Genomic DNA, 21,024 nt, shown 5'->3' on the forward strand with positions numbered 1-21,024 from the left:
GGTGCATGGAGATGGAGAGAAATAGAAGTCTAAACAGAGAGAGAATCAAAGAGGAGAAGAGCAGGAAAATGAGAAAGGCATAGAGAGAGAAAGAGAGACAGAAAGAGAGAGAAAGAGAGAGAGAGAGACAGAGAGGGAATGGCTAAGTGAAAGAGGAGGCGACGGAAAGCAATCATTTCGTGGAACCGGGCACTGTTGTTTTCAACATAGTACTCAGCGACACTGAGGGGTGAAGAGGACAGTTAGGCAGGGGTGAAAGAGAAGGGCGATTGGAGAGGGAGAAGGTCAAATGATGAGGTAATAAAAGAGTGCAGCTTTACCTATCTGTCTCTCCAGGTCGGCAGCTTCGTCAGGGGTGGCCCGGGGGAGAACCCCGGGGTCACTGAAGCTGGTCCTCAGGAGGCTGCCCAGCACAAACACAAACAGCATGGCCCCCACCGCAGGGATGGCCGGCGTCAGCGTCTGCGACAGGTATGGACAACTGGGGGGGGGGGGGGGAAAGGAGAGAAAGGGAGGGAGAAAAGAAGAGAGGAGAGGAAGGAGAAAAGAAGAGAGAAGAGGAGGGAGACAAGGAGGGAAGAGATAAGAGGGAGGTTCATTAAATTGTGAAGTTTTTACAGCCTCACAGCGTGATGAAACCCTGTGTGATTTGTGATGCACAGGTCAACCTATCTGGGCTGTGTTTACCCAGAGATCCACTGACTAAACACATGCACAACCTACTGCATACCAAACACACACAGTGAATCACTGGCAGTGATGCAGCCCCATTCCCATCTTCAACGAGGCTCCATGCCTCACAAGGCCTGTGAGGATCCCGCTGCTCTTTCACAGCTGTCCATCAGCGGGAGCCAAGAAAGCAGGAACTTGGAAGTGCATATAATTAAGATATTGATAAGTGTTTATTAAAACTCATGACCAGTAGCCTGATGAAATCTCCCCCGTGCACAGTTGCACACACACACACACACACACACACACACAGGGTTTCCCCTACCCTGTAATCTGATCTAATGACAGATAATGCAGCGTAATCCCGTTAGGGGTCTGATTGCACAGGTGCTTATTACCCTAATCACATTAGATCTGATTGGGCGGTCTACCGTCACGTCCGATTTGATTAGCCCGCCGAGGGGCCAAGGCGAGGGGGGGGAGGGGCCAACATTCCCCGAGAGTGTGAGGAAATGAAAGACCATGTGGACTCCATGTGCTTCACCAACACAGTCCTTATACAGTCATACAGTCCCAATGCTTTAGCCACATGTGGCTCAGAGTCCCAAATCATCCAGGGGCAGAGCGACTACTTTTGGGTTCAAGTCTGGTATGTCTGCCCAAACAGCCCTTTTGTCAAGGAATATCCTGGAAGCCCAGTCAGACATAGTACCCTCTCACTAGTGGACCCATCAAAACACAATGCTCACAATCAAGACACTAAGTGGCCCTGAAATGCACCATTCAGAAATACAAGCTTAAGTGATGTCCCAGACTCGGCGTGTCACCCGGAGAGGAGACGACAACAGAGGCTGTTTATGGTGAAGCTGGATGCCATGGAAGAGGGCAGGGGGAAAGAGAGAGGGGGTAAAGAGGCCTCCATTATCCCATTACTATAATGGCAAGGCCGAAAAAAATGGCTACGCTTGGAGTACAAGCATTACTGACATTCACAAGGCACTTAACCTGCACTTCCTCTTTGATGGTAGCTTTAAAAATCAATGTCAAGTACAGAGATGACAGATCATAAGAGGAGGGTAGCACTGTCTCTAACCTGCTCTGATTGGTTTCTAACAACAGGCGAAAGAGAGAACGACAGACCATATGGTTCGGCTTGTGTGGCTAAGTGATGTTCAGGAAAGGGGGGCTGGGAAACCCTGTGGGTCATTTTGCTGGTCTTGGGTTTCAGAGAACACGTCAGCACCTAGAAGCCTGTGATGTGAACTACATGTTCTCAAACACAGAGTGACAGCGAGCCATGTTCTGGTCTTTGAGGGCCCTCGTGCTGTCTCTGTTCAGTCCAGTAAGGACTCGTGAAGCCATCGTCCTGTAATAGAATGGAACACGTTGTATTTAACTGATGTGATGTCTAGCAGCAGGCATCAGGAGCAGGAGAGGTTACCAAGCAGGTGTAGCCTAGCTGCCGATGAAGGCCATCATCACTCCACCCGCTCCCTCCAGATGGCAACACCCTGGGAGAGCATCCACATTCACCAAGCTGTGCCAGGAACCTCCATCGCCACCACCACCACCAGAAAACCAGACAAGCAATCTCATGGACTGATATTTCCGGGCTTTTGGCTCGACTGGAGGGATACAGAATTGAACCGAAGAGGCCATATCTGGATAATCCAACACTGAAAGAGTTGTGAGACTGCTCTCTGATAGAATGAGAATGTATCATTTTCACAAATACATTATGACAGACATTTTGCCTAAGAATTGGGATCAAATTAAATAAGATTTCAGATGGATCAATCTGCCTGGCATGCTGGCATGCATACCCAGCCTGTGGGGCTGATTCCGGCTTGGTGCAATTGGGATCACTGCATCCTGTGGGGGGTATTAATACCAGGGCTGCCAGAGTCTATTTTGCAAGGCAGAGTAAACACTTGTCTCGTAGGATAGCGAGCAATCTGGCCTTACACAGGGGAGGAAACAAGGATAAGAAGGTCTTTAGGATGACCTGGATAAGACCAAAGGTGACCTGTCCTCACATAGGTCTATATGTTACACAATCACCATGAACCAAACAGATCTCTGATCTTATCTCCTATAGTGGTGACATAGTGCACTAGAATCTGGGTTAATTCACCTCATGTTGAAACTAATAACAATGACACTGCCAAACAGAGCCCCGGGCAGGGGGAACATTGATCTGTATCTACTGCAGCATTTTGTAAATGAGTAGAATGGTTCTACCCTGCTTTGTTCTCAACCAAGTACAGAACAGCCCGGAAGAGAGGCTTGTTCAAGGGGGGAAACATAGAACTTAAAACATACAATAAAATACAAGTTATTTTAATTCTATCCCACTTAGTATTGCTAGTTTATGTACCCTTAGTAGTTAGACCACATATTTAAATGTAAGATTCCTAAATGTTTATTGTATGCACCTTCCTGCCAAAGCAAATTCCTTGTCTGTGCAAATTTTCATGGCGAATAAATCCCTTTCTGATTCTGAAAGGATCAGGAGGGGGGTAACAATGTCCTGTTGTCTGGAACATCTCAGCAGGGGGGGGGGGGGGGAGATGGCTAGATCAAGAACAAACACCATCTTCCCTGTTCGTCCATGAGTCTTTGTCTGGCTCTCTTAAAACTGACTGAAAAGGCTGAAAAATACTCAAGTATTCAATAACTGTGAAGAACTGGAGAAGATTGCTTGTGATCTACTGCAGGGTTCTGTAGTGAGCTTACACAGTCTGAAGACTCAAGAATGATGTGGTTCTCTGTTCCCTAAAGTGTCCTCCTTCAATCACCCCAGTCAGTGTTGGTCCTGGTACTGATCATCTTCTTCTGCACAAGGCCTCAGCCCCCTCTGGGATGGATTATGTTGGGAAGACTGTCCAGAGGCCTGCTCTACAGTTATAATTCATTACCAGGGCTAAATCCCCAAGGCGGGGGTGGAGGGACCTAGAGATCAGCAGCCAATCTCCCTGATATCATCACCCCCCCCCCCCTCCCCCACCACCATCCCCACCCCCCTCAACAGGACTGACCCAGGCCTTCACTTGGCAGACAAGCATGGCCAGCTTGATTACTGCATCTCACAGGCCAAGGATTAGAATTCAGCCCCCACTCCCAAAATGTGTATTCCCTCTGGTAGAGGTATTTTAATTGAAAATTATGCTTTTGTTTTGCACTAGTCTTATCTGCATAATATGAATTATAGACTATGCAGCTCATGTGGATTCAATGAGTGCTTGTTTCAATGTATGAAGAAAAAACAGCAGTTCGGAATGATCGTCTTTATACAGGCTCAAGACAGAAAACAGACATGGGTAAAAATGTGGTTGTTCAGTCACGGTTTAGTGTTAAAGAAGTAGGAGAATGTCCTTTCTTTAGCTGAGCTTGTTTGGTTTGATTGCCAAAGGGAAAATAACAAAAAAGAGAGCAAAGTACATTTCAGTCCATTTAGACTTTGCAAAAGAGACTCCTACAATGAAAGGCCTGCATCACGGCTCTGGTTTAGACATAGCTCTGGTTTACACATCCTGTATGTGGAGTTTGAGCCCTCAACATTTAAAAAATGTTAATCTGAGCCTCTCTAGGTTACATATTAACGTAATCCTAAAACTACTTTACTTGGTGTGGCTATTTATTCCATGATTTGATTTCAAGGTGAGCTAGTCTCACTTGAAGGAATTGAGTGGAAAAGCCTTGGGAGGGGGTACAGGTGCCTGAAATTACATTAAGAACACAAGCTGAAGGAAAAGAGAAACCCACATTTTCTAAGACACTTTATAGAAGTATTTTAACCAAAAAACCTCTACCCAAATGCACACAAGTGAACAGATTCACTTGAGGCTCAGTCTTTGATGCCCTGCTGTGCCTGTTTACTGGTGCCCATTAAGTCTAAAATAGCAGACTGAAACAGTAATTTCAAATCTCCAGAAAAACACAAATCAACCCAAGTCTTTGTAAAGATATTTCCATAAGCCTATTCAATCTGTCCAACATTCAGTCTAATTGGTCACACATTGTATTGATGAATCAATCAATCAGGCCTACAAAACTTGAAGAGATTTTGGGAGGGATACAATAAATACGTGTCTCCAAGTTCTGTATGCTTTTTGGGTAAACTGTGTAAAATGAACATTCATCAGAAATGTTTTCTGGTCGATGGTTCTGGAGTTTCATGTTACAGTACATGGACAACTTAATTATAGGTACAGCTGTATGATGCAGAGAATAGGCCAGGAAAAATATGAAACATGAATATTATAAAACCAACATACAATACTTGTCATTTGTAGCTCAATAGGGAATCCCAGTCCACTTAAAGCTCCAAGGCCATCACATAATTCATAGAAACATGACAGGTTGAGCCACAACATGCTTTCAGTAATGCTCCAACAATTGCTTCCAAGGAAGGACATCTCCACGTGACAACCTAACTTACATTAGGCATAGGCCTAGCTAAGGCTGTCCATGGACCACACTTTTTCACACAAAAAAACATGAAATAGGCTACAACTGGAACACTGACATGATTATTTTATTTTTGTTTAAGTTAATTTAATTATCTTCTGCTCATTGCAATATATAAAATAAAATAAAAACACAACAAGATACTCAGTCTTCTACAGTAAAATATATTCCGAAGTGTCATTTCATTAACTGTAAGAAGCTGAATCCTTGGCCCAAATTTTATAACAGATGGTTCTGCAGTGTTATTAAGGCAACCTCCGTCTCCATCAGCTCTTTTACTGGAAGGGGGCCCTTGCCCCATAAAGAGGAGCCGTCCCTGTGTGTGATGGAGTGGCAGCCTCATGGAGACAGACAGTGCTTCCATGCAGAGGCCATTAGGGACGGCACAGTCGGATACATCAGACCTTCACTTCCCCACTGGCACGGATCAATGAAGATACAAGCCTGCTCATCTAGTCACAAACAACTGGGGCCTCCATGATGGCATCAGTCAATCCTTGGTCACGGACACTACTGCATTGGTGGTACTTTTTTTTTTCTCCCTGTACAAAATCATAGGCTTATGTTGATAGTGAGGAGCTTCAGTAAAAATGACTTCTCCTTCAGCTCAGTTTGTTGCCATGGAGCTAAACCTATTCAATGTCAGAAAGGGTAAATTTCAGAATCACTGTGGTTCTCTCTAGGAAACAACAACAACTAGGATAAATACTGAATAAAAATAAACATTCATTTGGAGGGGAAACAAAAACAGAAAAAACAAAACCAAGATGAAAACTGCTGCATGATGAAGTTAATTTAAGTAATTTCCATTACAACCATCAAATCAAGGACAAAAAGGTCCCTGAAGTCTGTTAGCTTTGATACAGAAAATGTGGCAAAATAAGATGGAAGTCATTACAGCAATGGGAGACAGTTTGGCTTGAGGTTTGGGTGGGGGTGTCTTTTTATAACTTCTATTGTGTCTTAACATTCTTCTCTCCTTCTCTGTTTTCCATCTCCAGGACTTTTCTTTTTCTTTTGGGGGTGGGGGGTTAGGTTTGAGGTTACGACCCCACCACATGAGATGTTTTGGAGCCTTTACAGTAAGATAAAATGAGAAAACTTTCCAATCCCCTGAATAGCTCAAATAAGATCAACAGTAATCCCCAACATTCATTGTCTGACGCAAACAACTAAGTTTGGTTTGTAATGAAAAAAGAAATGGAGATAGACTAAGTCTCGAAGCAGCACAATGTTTCTATACCAGAGTGCTCTGGGAATACAAATGAAATGTCCTACCGTGGGATAATGTTCTAACTTTTACCAATAAATCAAAACAAAGAATATCAAAATAAGCAAACTTCACATGGGCCAAATATATTAGGAGAGGATCTGGTACGGCCTTGATATGTTCATTAAAGAATAGCAAAGGTCCATTGAAGTGAGTATTTTTCTTGGTCAACCTTTCCTTTCGTGAGCTCACTCACTGGCCAATTACAGTTTTGGAACGATTCTTATGTGAGGATGAGGATGGTTCCTCATGTGTCATGTGCCTCATGTGTCATAGAGAAAAAGCCAGCCAGACCCCAGAGGTCAACGTGCTTATGCCTGCTGGGCACATAAAGAGAAAAGCAACACCTGTAGAGGCCAGTCGAAGGCCTTCTGTGCTTGCACTATGTAAGGCAAACCAACATTGAATGTGGCAGCTTTAGTTTAGGTCCATCAAGCCTCACTAATTTGAAATTTCTTACTTCCATAAAACATTAGCCTGTTCAGCGTGGACCACATGAACAACACTAGCAAGGCCAGGGGATTTGGGCTTAATGTGGTGTTCATTACTGTGGCCTGTCAAATTAACAAAGGACTGAGGCGGGTTTTAACTTGCTGGGATTAGTGTACTTTTTAGTTATATTGGTCTAATCCACATGGTTAACAATAGACTAATCATAATCTGGATATAAAAGTGCCCCCAATTTCTTTTTTCCAAGTAACAGAATGGGTGGGTTCAAATTTTTCTGCATGGGTACTTGCAACTAACATTTCACAACCTCAAACTAACATGATATATGTTTCATTGGGCCCATCTTCTCACTATTTTAACGGACCATTTTACCTAAAGCAACTTACAGGGGCAATCTGAACCCGGAATCTCTTGATCTGAATGAAAACAATCTACGACAGAGAGCTAGCTACAGGACACTATATGTAACCAATAGTATGTATGTGGTTTTCCTTTGGGAGCCTTATACAGCACTACAAGAAGCAGTGAGAAATTACAACAGGGTCAATAGCACATGCCACTCACTGTATGAGTGGACCACTAGAATGCAATGATACTGCCATGGGGACCAAGAAAGGGAGCTGCCCTATACTGTGGAAATAGAAGGAAACCTTGTATGCTCATGAAATACACCAAGCTCAGGATCGTGTTCAACTGAAATGAAAAGACAGACAGGTATATATGGAGCTGAATCTGACTCCAAGTAATATGTGAAGCATTGAGTTAAGTATCAGCTCAAATTCATTGTTTTTAATACATCAGTTTTTCTTCACACAGCACAGATTGTGACTGCACAAATGGGTGCTGTACTGCAGTTAGAAAAAGTTCCTCTATGGGAGAAGAAACATGTTATTATGCTAAACAGTAAACGTCACCATCATCATTAAAGTTGACTGAGCCACAGTCCAACGCCTGGGATCTAGACGAGATGAAGGCAGTTCTGCCTAGTCTGGCAGTGCAGCTATCCACTGCTGCACACCATATGGGTAGGGAGTTTATTTGGATTTCAGAGTTTGCAATCACTTTCAATTTTAAAACTTCAATTCAGTATCCCAGACGTAAACAAGGTGTTTAGGCTTCATGTTGACATCTTAACTCCAGTGTAAATGCACTGCCGGAAGACTGTTTCCTGCCTTTCACTGCCTAGGCCTCAGTATCTGGTACCATCATGTGAGATGAGGTCCCCATTAACAGCTCTGCTCCACAGAAGTGTAGCAGAGCCTAGAACAAACCATTTTGTTCCAGATCAGCATGGTCTCTATAGAACAGCTAAATGAGCCTTCATGTTAAGAAAAACATCTGACCCTCAGAGTTTGACCAACCATCAAGAAACTACAACTGGGTCTAACCCCCTAAGCAATATGCACACAGTTAAGTGATGACAGATCCAACACAAACAACAGACATGAACTTTAACCTCCTACTAAAGATGGCTCAACGAAACAGGGCTTTGAGTTAAGTGAACGTATGAGGGTCCTATGAGGGAGGTCAAAGGGCATCACAACAAGTCATAGATGCTAAATCAAACCCAAGTCTGCTGTCAGGTAGCAGCCAATATGGATATTGAACAAAAAACAACAGTTTTTAGTAGGAAGCAATAGTTTTTGAAACAGGAAAAGAAGGAAGTCAATTAAAAGTCAATCAGGGTTGGCTTGAATAAGTGCACTTAACAAGAGTATCGAGGTATGAGTATTTCCTTTTAATCAGATTCCACAGTGAACCAGGAGAATGTGTTTACTAACATTGTGGGGCATCCTAAGCCAAATGTCCTACCTAAATCAGGTTCCTCAAGGCCTGCCTATGAGCTTTTCCTTACATGGAAAGCATTCAAAGCAGCAATTATCAAAAGAAGGCTACAGCTTTAACACTCCCCGACCCCCCCCCCCCTAACTATATCTTCTTTCTTTTTTTACCTTACAGCTCAAGAGATAAGCTGGTTCCTTTCATAATTCAGAGCTGCCGTTGGTTATGTAGCAGTGCATGCACACAGCTAAACCCATCGTCGGTGACATCCTAATGCCACCAAAGTTCCCACTTATTCTCCTTCTGGAACCAGTGAACTATGCTGTAAAACATTTTAGGGCCAATCAATACCCTCTGATCTACTATAAAAAAGCGTGTCAAACAAGGAGTGAGCCATTTTTAAGCTCGTCCTGACATCTGAGAATCAGCCCGAGGGCAGATTATGTTCTGGCAAAGAGAGGCAAACACACACCAGACAAGGCAAAGGCTTACCACCACACACTGCTGTTTTTGTTTTTTTTGGGGGGACAGCAGAATTAAAATTGGATGCATATACAAGCTGCATGACAAAATGAAAATGATTAAGAGAGTGAGTCTGCCTTCAGAGGGAGATAAGGACCATTACTGAAAAGTCTAGTAATTACTTAAGGCTTAGAACATTAAACACATTGGTGGCCCTCTAGCTATGGACATTCATTAGCTTTCATACTATAGATTCGAGGAGTACTTTTAATTGCATTATTATCTTATTAGATTGCATTAAGACCCATGGGGCAGATTGCCAGGTCACACGCTGGTGGCTGTGTTGTTCTGATGTTTCTATTTGGGACCAACATTTTTTTTTTTTCTGTAATTCCCAGGACAATAAAATAAGTCTGGCAGAACTAAAGTTGCTTGTGTGTATATTCTGCTGGTATATCCTGCTAGCAGGACATGAAACACACAACCACAGCCAAGTGAATGAACATGGGTAGGCAAGGAAATGATGTGTGACAGGCTGGTTGACTGGTTGACTGCCTATGGCTGGTGATGGGTGAGTGGCTTGTTGTGAATAGCAGTCATGGACAGTCAGCCCTGAACATAACTCCTAGTTAGGCTGAGCCTTGCTGATGCACTGACTGACTATGCTTGTGTTGGATAGAAGCATTAAATAATAATTGGTTTGTGTTTAACCCCATAAAACGAACCTTATTTAAATGTGACTGACTTCATTTAGGCTAATCATGGTTCAGTCACTGGCAAAAAAGGTTGGTGGCTTTTGGCTAAATTAGTCAAATGCTCAGAGGGGTCATTTGCATAATGACAGTGCAATATACCACAATGAGCAAGGGAAAGGTAAACAAATGAACAAGCATTGGCATTATTTCTGATATGTGGGTGGACAAGGTCATATAAGCCTTTCGCTGTTTTTCCAGTGGAGTCTATGTTTTGTGCTGGAACAGATTTGACCTGCCAACCTTTGCCCACTTCCCTTTCTCAGGCATTGTCTGTGTTCATAATCATCTTTAGCTGTCTCAAAGAGCTTGGTTAAGTCTCTGCAGTGTTGCCTATTCCACAGTAAAGCTTACTCACTTGCAAAACTGCTGAGCTTTTAGTCGATCCTAATCACATGCTTAAAGAGGTTTATGAAGGGCCTCTAGCTAGAGAGCCAGGCAGCTAGGCACACACTCACAAAATATTCCCTCCAAGACACAGATGCTACCAGCTAGATGGGGATAATGATGCAAAAGAGAGCATGAAGATAGAAAATGAATAAATAAAAGGTGTGTGTGTGTGCCAGGATGCAGCATGCCACTGTCTGGCCACCCTCTCCCAAACCACTTGGAACATTAATCAGCTTCGTCTACAACTTGTTCAATAAACATCCTCATTCCCGTAGAGTTGAGTGCATAATGGTCTAGCAGGCCCAGACCACTCTGAATTTCAGCATGTTTTAGCTCAATTCCACGTCGAGCCCCAGTCTGCCTGCTCACTCAGGTGACTGCATCAAATCGTAAATAGACATGGGAACATTCCTAACAGGAATATGTCCTAATATAGAGAGATAGAGACAGATAAATATGGATAGACAAAAAGGATAAACAGTACAGTGCAAAAGTCAAGGGTAAAAAAATACACACACAACCATGTGAGACCAGTATAGATGCTACATGTAGCCTTCAATCTGCAGATCTTTATCATGACAACAGCGCAACAAGCCATGGAGATCTCCATCTAAATGTTGAAAGGGACTCAAACAGTCAGGCAGTGCATTCTAACAGTTCCATTCTTGTCTGCACTGAATCAGAAGTTGTTACTCTGTGCTCTGGTTTGTTGCTGCATGTTCTGACCGATTTTCTATAGATTCTTGCAGCTCATTTTTCTTTTGTCTACATTTCTTTGCCTGAAAGCTGGTTTAACAAAGGGCCCATTCGATACATCCACACAGGGACACGCACAGACAGACACACACACACACACACAGCCAGTGTATTAATTCCTGAAGTGTCATGCCCACTAGGTTAAGTTAGATGAGGCATAATTCTTCAGTTTTCCTTTTCATTACCAAGTTAATTTCTAAGGCCAATAACTAATCGTTTTGGTAAAATGTAAAAAAAACAACAACATCTGGCCTTTCAACTAAGCTTAAAATACAAAAGTTTGTGTGTGTGTGTGTGGTGGGGGCAACATGTGCAACAACAGTACATATGGGCTTCTTGGAAAGAAACCAATGGAATAATAAACAGACCAGAGTTTAACATGTTTGGTAAGAGGGCTTACTGTGCATGCATAGCTGAGCATCTCCCAGATGAGAAATGGGGGGAGAAATCAAGAAGGATGAGGATATTTGCCTCGCTCGCTACTTAGTGTCAGGCTCCCTTCTCCCACTCTTCTGATCTCAACACTTTTTGTACCTTACCCTTCAATGAAAAAAGGAAAATGCTCCACAGTGGATACAATAACCTAATCAAGCTGAGCCTTTGAAGGGGTGTTGAGACAGCGAATGGCTTTTTAATCTTACGAAAGAGCACTGTAGGTAATACTATAGCAAACACTACAACTTCACATTCCTTTAAGAAAAAGTATTTTGTGTCTTGATACTGATGGCTATGATCTGAAAAGGGGAAATGTAAAAGTGGTACTAGCATTGCAACATGCTACTAAAGGATAAGAACTATGCTGTTGTGCTGACAACAATCAAGCGTTTATATATATAAAAAAAAAAAACACATCCGATCGAAACACATTACAGTTAATGACAACAAAAGCCCATTAGTGGGACCGCAGACCGTTTCCCTGTCAGATCAAGTCTCTAGCTCATCAGCTGTGAGTGAAGGTATGGGGAGGGGAGAGGACACCTGAGGACTGCTAGCGTCAGGGTACGGAGAGGAGCCAGGACAACAGAGAGCTTTGGAGACTCTGTGGTGGTCCTGGGTTCCTGTGAACTGTCCACTGTAGTCAAAACAAACAGAGGACGACACACCAGGCCATGGGACCACTTGCTGGGCAGGGTTCAGGAAATTGAACTCTAGAGGAGGAGTATCATCAGGAAACACCTGGCATCCTCCATGTGTGCATTTTTTTGATATTTTAAGCAATATTGCTTTATAACATTGCTGAACTCACAGAACAACCCTTGACAATAGGTTGTGTCAGTATCTCAGAAGATGGCACGGCAGAGGTCAGAGGTCACTGTGTCAGCAATGTGTTGCAAGGGTTACTGTTAACTGGCTCAACTGGAGCAGTATAACAGGATTACTACTGGGCTGCAGCTTTAAAGGAGAATTAAAAAGGGGATAGCTATAGTGTTAATCCAACAATATACATATCCATCCATTTTAATGGCTTGCTCTGAAAATCCCACAGGAAATGTGTTTGCAAGTGTCAGTAAATGAGGGAGATTTGACAGCTTTGTGTGGAAAATAACAAGCATTAAGCACTTGACAGGTTGAACCATACCGTCATGACTTGGTATAAACGTGAGCTAGACAAATACTTACTCAAATGCGAAGAAGAGTCCACTTGTAAGCAGAATAAGTATGAGGGTTAGGTAGAACACCCCCGTCTGTCTGGCCATCATAATCCGTCCATTGCAGTAAAACTTATTCCGACCAGGAAAAGATTCCCACTTTCTCCTCTTCGGAGTACTTTTCTTGAAAGGTGTCTCCATTGGGGTTGAGCTGCGAGTGCTTATCTGGCTGTACTCGCACTCTCGCATAGACTCAGACACCCCGAGATGCATCAATTGTCACGGTTAGTGAAATCCCCAAAAGTTGATGCAGCAGCGCCACTGTAATAGAATCGATAGCAGATAGTAGTTGGATCAGTAAGGCTAGATGATCATATTTCAATCCCTCTCCGATTGCAGCTTTAGCTAAATCATCTGATCCACAAGCAATGTTTGTGATCTTAGTTATGTTTTGTTCCGTATTCTGACAGCTGTCATAAACCAGCAAACACACTTCTGCATAGCCAGACTGTTTTTCCAAGCTCTGAGCGAGCGGTCAAGATGGTCTTTCTCACTCTCACTTTAAGTTTAGCAATTGGTTAGCCAACAACTTGCTACATCAACAAACTGATACACTACTATACTAGCTAGTGACCTAACTTGCTAGACTAGCTAAACTGGGTAACATTTCTGTGGTGGCAATGTGGTGACATCTTGCTGGCCGACACAACTTTCTAATTGTGTTTTCTTTCTATTTAGGTTGGTTAAGGTAGTCTCACCACTGGCAAAATCAAGTTGGCACTGTGTACTTGCGCCCAACCATTTTTGTTGCTACGTAAATGTAGTTAGCTAGCTCTAGGTAGCTAGCAAGCTAGGTTATCTAAGAATTGAAGCCAGCAAAAAATGAGCTTAAGAAGTGACGAGCTAGCAATGGCTACTTTCCTCTCGCTAGTACTGTACTAGTTAGCGTCATACTAGTATTCTAGAATACTAGTATGACGCTAACTAGTACAGTAACTACTGTAACCCGTTATACAGCTAAAGTGGTGAACAAAAAAGTACTCTTATTAAACAACAGGCAGATAGCTGGACTAGCTGAAATTAGCTAACGTCGTTATTTCGGTAAACTAGCTAGCCTAGCTATAACAGTCAGTGATGATGACTGATATCCCTTCCACCACCAGCATTCTCCTTCACACACTCTCTCCGGAACGGTGCTCACCCAGACGTCGGCAGTTGGCACGTATTCCTTTCGTTACCAGGATTATTGCGAGTTGAGGTCAAAAACAAGATGACCATTTTACTTAGAAGTTCAATGGTTACCAAATCCGTAAGATTGGTATCTGTGAAAAAGTCCTCGCGTGTATATAAAAAAATGTAACGATAAAAAGGACAAATCACACCAAATTGCGTGACGGGTTTTCATAGAATCTTCATCCTTCTAGCCAGTCATGCTGTTGTCGTGAACACACTCACTGGACTGCCTCGCGCGCAACACGAAAATACAAATGAAAGACGCTGTGGTGAAATAGAAGGCAAATATCTTGAAATATCCCGTTCATTCCGATACGTTCTCAGATAACATTTTCAGACAGGCTGCTGAAACATAACTAGATACCCCAGAGTTTTCAGATACATTCGCACGGATGCCACCTTCACATTGCCATGCTCGTTGCAACTACAACGTCAACACTTAAATTGAGCAGCCAAACCAAACCCTTCTTGTCACAACCGAGCTCCACCCCTTCTTCTAACACCATCTGCAACTTAATTTCAACAGCTCACTATATCTTTGTTGGGAAAAAAAAGATTTGGTTACATAAATCACGAATTTAAAAAATGCTCTCTTATTCAGTGCGACAGTAAGCATTTCCCTTTATATTGAATAAATCCGGCACTCCTCATCGGCACTCAACATTGAGATTACGTGGGTATGGGACATGCCCACATCCCAGCCTGGGTCTCGACATGACCGAATGCAAATTCGTGACGAGCAAGCTTTGGTCATGAAACTGACGAATAGACGACCTGTCAATTGGCCCCCCTCTCACAATTTACAAACCAGCCCTCCTCGTGCTCCTTTAGTCTGTGTCAAGGTTTACAGGAAAAGTCTCAATCCAAGAGAATAGGAAGGGTTTCAAACATGAGTCTGAAACCAAGATATTGGCCAATACTTAAATGTTTCATGATTCAGATCTCATATGCTTAGACATTGGACACCAAATACAGTATATCTACAAACACACGCAAGGGTTCTGCTTGTGTACTGTGGTGCTGAAGGCCAGTGGAGCCAAATCTTCTTTTGACCACTGATTCACCCACATACAGAACACTGGTGAGAGGCATGAGGGGGCCAGAGCAGAGGATGTCCAGCCATTCAGCTCTGGGGCAGCCAGCCTGCTGCCTGTCAGCACTATGACTCAGCCCTCACTCAGCCTCTCACAGGCTGCAGTGTGTGGGAAGCCCTCTTCAGTGGTGGGCTCTTAGTCAAAGTCAGTGATCCTCCAGTCATCCAAATGTGTGGCAAAAGTGTGGGCTTTACAGTGCAACTACAACCCACACAGACATTTAAATGCCACAATCTAGAGTAAGTAAGCACAGTGTTGTACAAGTAGCCCTATTTGAATCATTCCTTTCCTCTTAGCTGTAGCAATCCCTCGTTCATTTGTAATCTGGCAGCACAGTTGTTTAAAATGGATGAGCAACTGCACTTTAGAGCAGTTTGGAAGTGTGAGTAATTCAGTGGTGTTTTGGAGGGAATCAGGCAAGCGCATATTCTATTACTCCACCGAATAAGTAGAAGCAACCTCCCTAATCATTCCTAAATCAAGTTTCTAATGAGTCTGTGTTTTGCCAACCGTAGTATCTGGAATGCTATTATCAAGGCATCTTAAAATAGACTTTATTTTGAGAATTTGCCCAACTATGTCTGGGAAGGACAAGGGAGAACATTAACTGTTTAAAAGGGAACTGAAAACGAAGGGAACTAAATCTAAGGGGTTTTATTCTATGAATAAATAACGACAGAGGTTGACATTGAGAGGTTTTATCTACACAGCGAACATGAAGATACAGGAGTTTAATGAAGGGCACTATCAGGAGTAGGGACTCCAAAGTGCACTAAACCTTGTCTGAACCCTCTCACTTCATAATCAAGCTGCTAACAATATTGGAGGTATTGACCTTATTCAACTCAAGTATACATATTACTACATGTAGGGGAATTGGGATTATAGACAGATAAACAAGTTGCATGGCATGTGTCACATAATATAGTCTGAACTGTAGGATTCCCTGTTTCCCAACACTGTCGCTGTGTTGGACTGAGGTTGAGATAGTTCAACTAAGGACAACTCTCCCCAACTGCAGGGTCACAATAAGTTTGAAGGGTAGCTTTGTAACTTTTCAGTCAATGTGCTTTAGAAATCAGCTGAGGCAGGAATGATACTTAAAATATGCATTCATTTAGCAATCACTTGTATCCAGAGTAAAGCTTCAAACCTATGACTTCTTGATCTGCAATCAAATGCTATTCCATTGATCCCCAGCAAAACAATTGCTACCTATGATGCACTTTCTGTGAACTGACAAACCAAAAATAAAAGTTTATTATTATAAAAACATTTTTTACTTTGCTTTATTACCCTAAGATTGTCCGGACACAATACAACTCTCCCGGTGCTTCACAATGTCCAATGTACATTAACTTGTGACAGAGGAAAATTAAACTGGGACAAATAATGGAATGAGAGGGGGAAAAGGCAGATTTCACAATGAACTGTAGACCATATGGATGTGGTGTGTCTTCTTTTTATTTTTGAACTACATTGCCTCGGCTCAAAATATTCCCATTTACAATAACGGAGGACATAGAAGAAAAGAAATACGTCCACAATTCCTATGTAACCTCAGCTATGACCCCTGATCCTGGCACTTCCACATGTAATTTACCAAAGCGATTGTTTTGATCAGCTTTAAGCTATAATACAATGCATACAGGAACTTCATACATACAGATACCTATACATCCTCCATTTCCAGAAATTGACTCCAATAATAAAATACATATAATAACAATAACCAATCTTACCAATAATAAAAGCATTTGCCATATCAATCAGAAGTTTCATCTTTTTTTTTGTAGTGATACTACTTTTGATTGTGAAAGTACAGAATCAGGTGTGCCCGATATACAACAGTCTATTTACATAGTGGTGACTTGAGTTAAAAAAGGAAAGAAGACAAACAGAATGCAAGTGCTTAAGAAACAAGATTTCTTTGTAAATGTTGACCCACAGGTAGTGACTAGGAAAGATATTAACATCAAAGTGAGTCAAATTGTGATGGACTGTTTGGCTGATGCTTGGCAACACTGCCTACCCATGGTCAAAAGCACACATTGCATGTGTTTTAAAAGGTTCACATATTTTAGTTGCTCTCTAAGGGACAACTTGCTCTAGTCCTATTGCACATATTTATTTTTCCAGCAATGGAAACATTTACATTTCTGTGTAAAAATCTTTTTCCAGAACATGTGTCAAGAAAAGTTCTACCTACTGTACAACGTTTCACAATTAAATACATCTGCCCTCCTTAACCAACCTCAACACACAGGATAATATTATATGTGATTATAAATCTAAAAAACCTTTTTGTAAGAGAAAAGGAAACCAAAAGAATCAGCACCAAAATCCGCCAACAGCTTTGGTGAAACAAATGACAACAAACAAAACAACAAAGAAGTCTTCGATCAAACATATCAACGACAGCAGGTATTAAATATCTGTATTAAAATCATTTCTCAAATCACAAAACCAAAGTGTAAATGAGGCCCAGGAGCTATACATATATATATATATAGATATTTATATTTGTATATATTCATAAGATATAAAAACAAACCTTTTCCTTCCATTTCACTTAAATAAAAAATATAAAACCACAGAATTAACTTGTCATTCTCAGCGTCCATCAATACAAGTCCAACATCTCCTCCTGTCATAATTTTCCAAACTGAAAGAGTACTTGGCAAATGATGGCAGCCACGCTAGAGTTGAGCACAGAGGAGATTGAGATGTCCAGTAGCCTGCCTTCATAGAGCACAAACTCTGACTTGTTCTCCTCCACCTTGGCCATGGCCAGCAGAGCCTTGGCAGCTCTGCACATCATGTTGACGCTGGGTGGCTCCACAGGTCGGTGTCCCATGTGTAGCAGGCTGTGGGGGTTGTGCTGGTACTGGGCTACGCTGACCCCGTCCTCCAGGAACCCCACCAGGTTACCCACGCTGCTCTTCTGCACGGCGATGGCACGCGCCGCCATAGGTTCGCCCTGCGCCAGGTTGGAGAGGACGGCCACCGCCATCTCACGGTACACCTGGTTCTTCCTCTGGCCCACGTAGCGCACCAGCGTGGCAAAGAGCTTCTCCTGCCGGCTGAAGGGCGGCGTGGCCAGCAGCAGGTCCACGTTGGCGTCCTGGATGCTCAGCTTGCACAGGCACTCCAGCACCAGTCTCTGGGGGGTGAGAGGGGAGTGGGGCGCCGCGGACGGGAAAGGGTCCTGGGCCTCAGCCGAGGGGCACACCATCCAGTGCAGCAGGCCGTCAAGAATGGGCATGCAGATGCTCTCTGGGTAAACAGATAGGTCCAACTGGCCGGAGATGTTGGCCAGAGTCACCATAGTGTTCTCCCTGAGCAGGGACAGACAGTCCCACCACCACTCATCCTTGCTAAATGCTAATCCCTGCTCCTGCAGCTCCTCTCTCTGGTAGCTAGGTGGCGCCCTCTTCCTCTCGGGATGCTGGTGGTGCAGCAGGAGGAGCTTCCCCAGAATAAGAACCAGGTTGGGATGTCGGGACATGTCGGAGTCGTTGCCGGGGATGAAGGAGAGACTGCGGACGATGTTGGAGATGCAGAGGCAGCGTTTGGCCAGGGAGTCCTGCCAGGGCTGGGAGGTGGAGAGAGGGGTCTCATCTAGGCAGCGGGGCTCATCCTCCAGGAGGGTGATGCGGTCCAGACCCCCGTCTGGGAGCAGTCTGAAGGGGTAGGTAGGGGAGGAGTGGGTGGGGTGACCGTCAGAGAGAACACCGAGACGGGCACAGAGCACGTCATCAATGGTGGCTGTGATGACTCTCTCTTTCTGCTTCTCTCCTTCTGACGCTGACTGGCTTTTCTGCTCTTTCAGCGCAGTCTCATTATCAGACTCTTCCTGGGTTTTGATTGGCTGTCCACCCCTTGGTTCAAAATGCGTCTGGATGTGGGCGGTGGAGTCGCCTCCACCGGCTTGCCAGTGTAGAAGTCCACTGCTGAACTCGGTCACATGACCCAGCTGCTCAGACATATCCTCAATCAGGTGGTCTTTATGGAGGATCTTGATTGGCAGCTTGTCATACTTGCTGGCCTGCTTAGGCCTAGGCTCCAGTTCTGACTCAGACTGCTCAAGAGAGTCTCCCTTTGCCTCCTCTGCCTTTTCACTCACCCCCTCTCTTTTTTCTTTCTCCACTTCCTCTTCATTCTCCTCTTCCTTCTTTACCTTCACCTCAGCATCTGACACTTCCTTCATTTCATCAGGGATCAGCTCTGTGACAACTGACGGGGCTTCATCTGTGACCGCAGTGGGTTGCTCCTCCATTGGCTCCGCCTCCTGCACGAGCACAGCCTTTGATTGGCTGTCACCATCTGTTTCCATGTCAGAGGTTGGCTCCTCCCCCTGCTTAGCGGCGGGGCCCAGGAGGGTCTTCTGACCCACGGTGCCCACCTCGTACTCCTCCAGGATACCAAACATCTCAATCAGACAGCGTCTGAAATACTCCACAATGAGTTCCAGGAATCCTGGCAGCTGGAGGAAGAAAACAACATTAAGTATCATCTCTGACAGCCATGAGCTAATTCTAGCCCAAATCATTCCTTTGACATCAATGGTCAGAGCCAGTGGGTAAATATTTCAGTTTAAGAATTCTCTTGTATATGTATTGGTTACAGTGAGCCCAGTTTTAGTCCTGTAGAGGTGAAAGGTAAACTGTTTGCTCCCCCTGAGGTCAACTTGAACTTGAAGTTACCTGGGTGAGGTTGAAGGAGGCCACGGTGCTGTCGTCATACAGCAGGATGTTGATGGTGTCCAGGGCCCATGTACTCTCAGCCAATAGGCCTGACTTGAGTGACATCATCACTCGCCAGGCCTCAGGGGTACCTAGGCAAAGAAGAGAAGATCATAATTTCAGACTAACTGACATTCACTCCCAGTTGCACTGATAGAAGGTCAATCATGAAAAAGAACGTTTAAATATCATGGACATCTGACATTTTAAGTGTATTAGACCAAACAGGGACTTGGGTCGCAAATTAGCCTATTGGCTAGAAACATTTTGTGCAACACATCTACAACATATTGTAATGTATGTATGTAATAATGTGCACTGCATTATCCCTAACAAATAAACAAATAAATCAATAAACCAAAGTAGCAGGAAGATGTCTTGTTTCCTGTCTTACCAGTGTCCTTGGAGGTAATCTTGCGCCGTGGCTTGAGTAGGGGCATGGTGGACTCCACAGATCCCAGGGGGTAGTTGAGGTCTCTGCGTAGGTTGGGAGGGATCTGACCCATGTGCCCATTGCCCTGTGAGCCTGGCATCCCTGGCTTGGGCATCTTCATTGAGGACATAAAGGCCGCTTTGTTGGGGGACATACGCACCTCCATAGAGCGTTGGAATGCACCTGGGCTGGGGGCTCGGGGGAGGTGATTGGCCATGGACGGGGATGTCTGATAGGGTGACGGGGGTTGGCGAGAGGACATGGGTGGCATCCCACCAGAGGAGGACATATAAGCAGACTGGCGGTGCCACTGGCTCTCCTGCCCCATCCTACCATCCAGGTCGTCCCCTCGACCCATTGGCCCATAGGGGGTCATCTGGGATGGCCCCCCCTGTCGGTTGGGGTAGGGGTAGCCCATGTCTGTTCTGGAAGGCCACATGTTAGGCTGGGGGCCATCTCCCACGTTGTTGGAGGTTCCTCCACTCATCATGGCGTGCTGGGGGTGCTGGCCTGGGGGCCCCTGCAGGCGGTCTCGAGGGTACGGGTAAGGGAACTGGCTCTGCATGGGTCTGCGCTCAGGACCCGAGTAGCCAGAGCTGTACTGGGCGTACATGTCGGGCTGCTGGTTGGCATACTGCATGGCATACATGTCCCCTTCATGTCTCTTTCCTGGTGGGCCTCCGTACATCCCCTCCATGGGACGCTTGTAGCCCTGGGGAGACATCCAGAACCGCAGCTATGATAACAATCGTATAATAACAGTGGCAACCACAAATCTATGCATCATGATTTACTCAACCACAAAAGTCTGAATCATAACAATGGTTTCAAAAAGCAGAAGTTACGACTCAAATGGACATTTAGTGGGGGTAATAACCACTTGATTTAAAGCAAAATGCTCTACCACTGAGCTATACCCCCCCCCC

General features: G+C 44.2%; 2 protein-coding genes across 3 annotated transcripts in view; both read right to left on the reverse strand.

Annotated features, from left to right (window-relative positions):
* LOC146299803 (palmitoyltransferase ZDHHC14-like) overlaps positions 1-14,445 on the reverse strand; it is a 40,659-nt gene extending 26,214 nt beyond the window's left edge. The window contains exons 1-3 of one of the 2 annotated variants that reach the window (XM_084676190.1): positions 13,795-14,445; positions 12,625-12,914; positions 321-481 (exon numbers count right to left, since the gene is read on the reverse strand). In XM_084676190.1, the coding sequence (XP_084532316.1) occupies positions 321-481; positions 12,625-12,866 (403 nt within the window). In that variant the 5' untranslated portion in view covers positions 12,867-12,914; positions 13,795-14,445. The remainder of the gene's footprint in view (positions 1-320; positions 482-12,624; positions 12,915-13,794) is intronic. The other variant, XM_084676196.1, reaches the window with a different exon arrangement.
* A 1,917-nt stretch (positions 14,446-16,362) lies between these two features.
* LOC146299804 (AT-rich interactive domain-containing protein 1B-like) overlaps positions 16,363-21,024 on the reverse strand; it is a 129,587-nt gene continuing 124,925 nt past the window's right edge. The window contains exons 20-22 of the mRNA XM_084676204.1: positions 20,060-20,810; positions 19,627-19,757; positions 16,363-19,406 (exon numbers count right to left, since the gene is read on the reverse strand). Of these exons, the coding sequence (XP_084532330.1) occupies positions 17,571-19,406; positions 19,627-19,757; positions 20,060-20,810 (2,718 nt within the window). The 3' untranslated portion in view covers positions 16,363-17,570. The remainder of the gene's footprint in view (positions 19,407-19,626; positions 19,758-20,059; positions 20,811-21,024) is intronic.

This window comes from Hypomesus nipponensis, chromosome 3, assembly GCF_054491055.1.
Source record: "Hypomesus nipponensis isolate SF chromosome 3, ASM5449105v1, whole genome shotgun sequence".
NCBI classification, from domain to species: Eukaryota; Metazoa; Chordata; class Actinopteri; order Osmeriformes; family Osmeridae; genus Hypomesus; species Hypomesus nipponensis.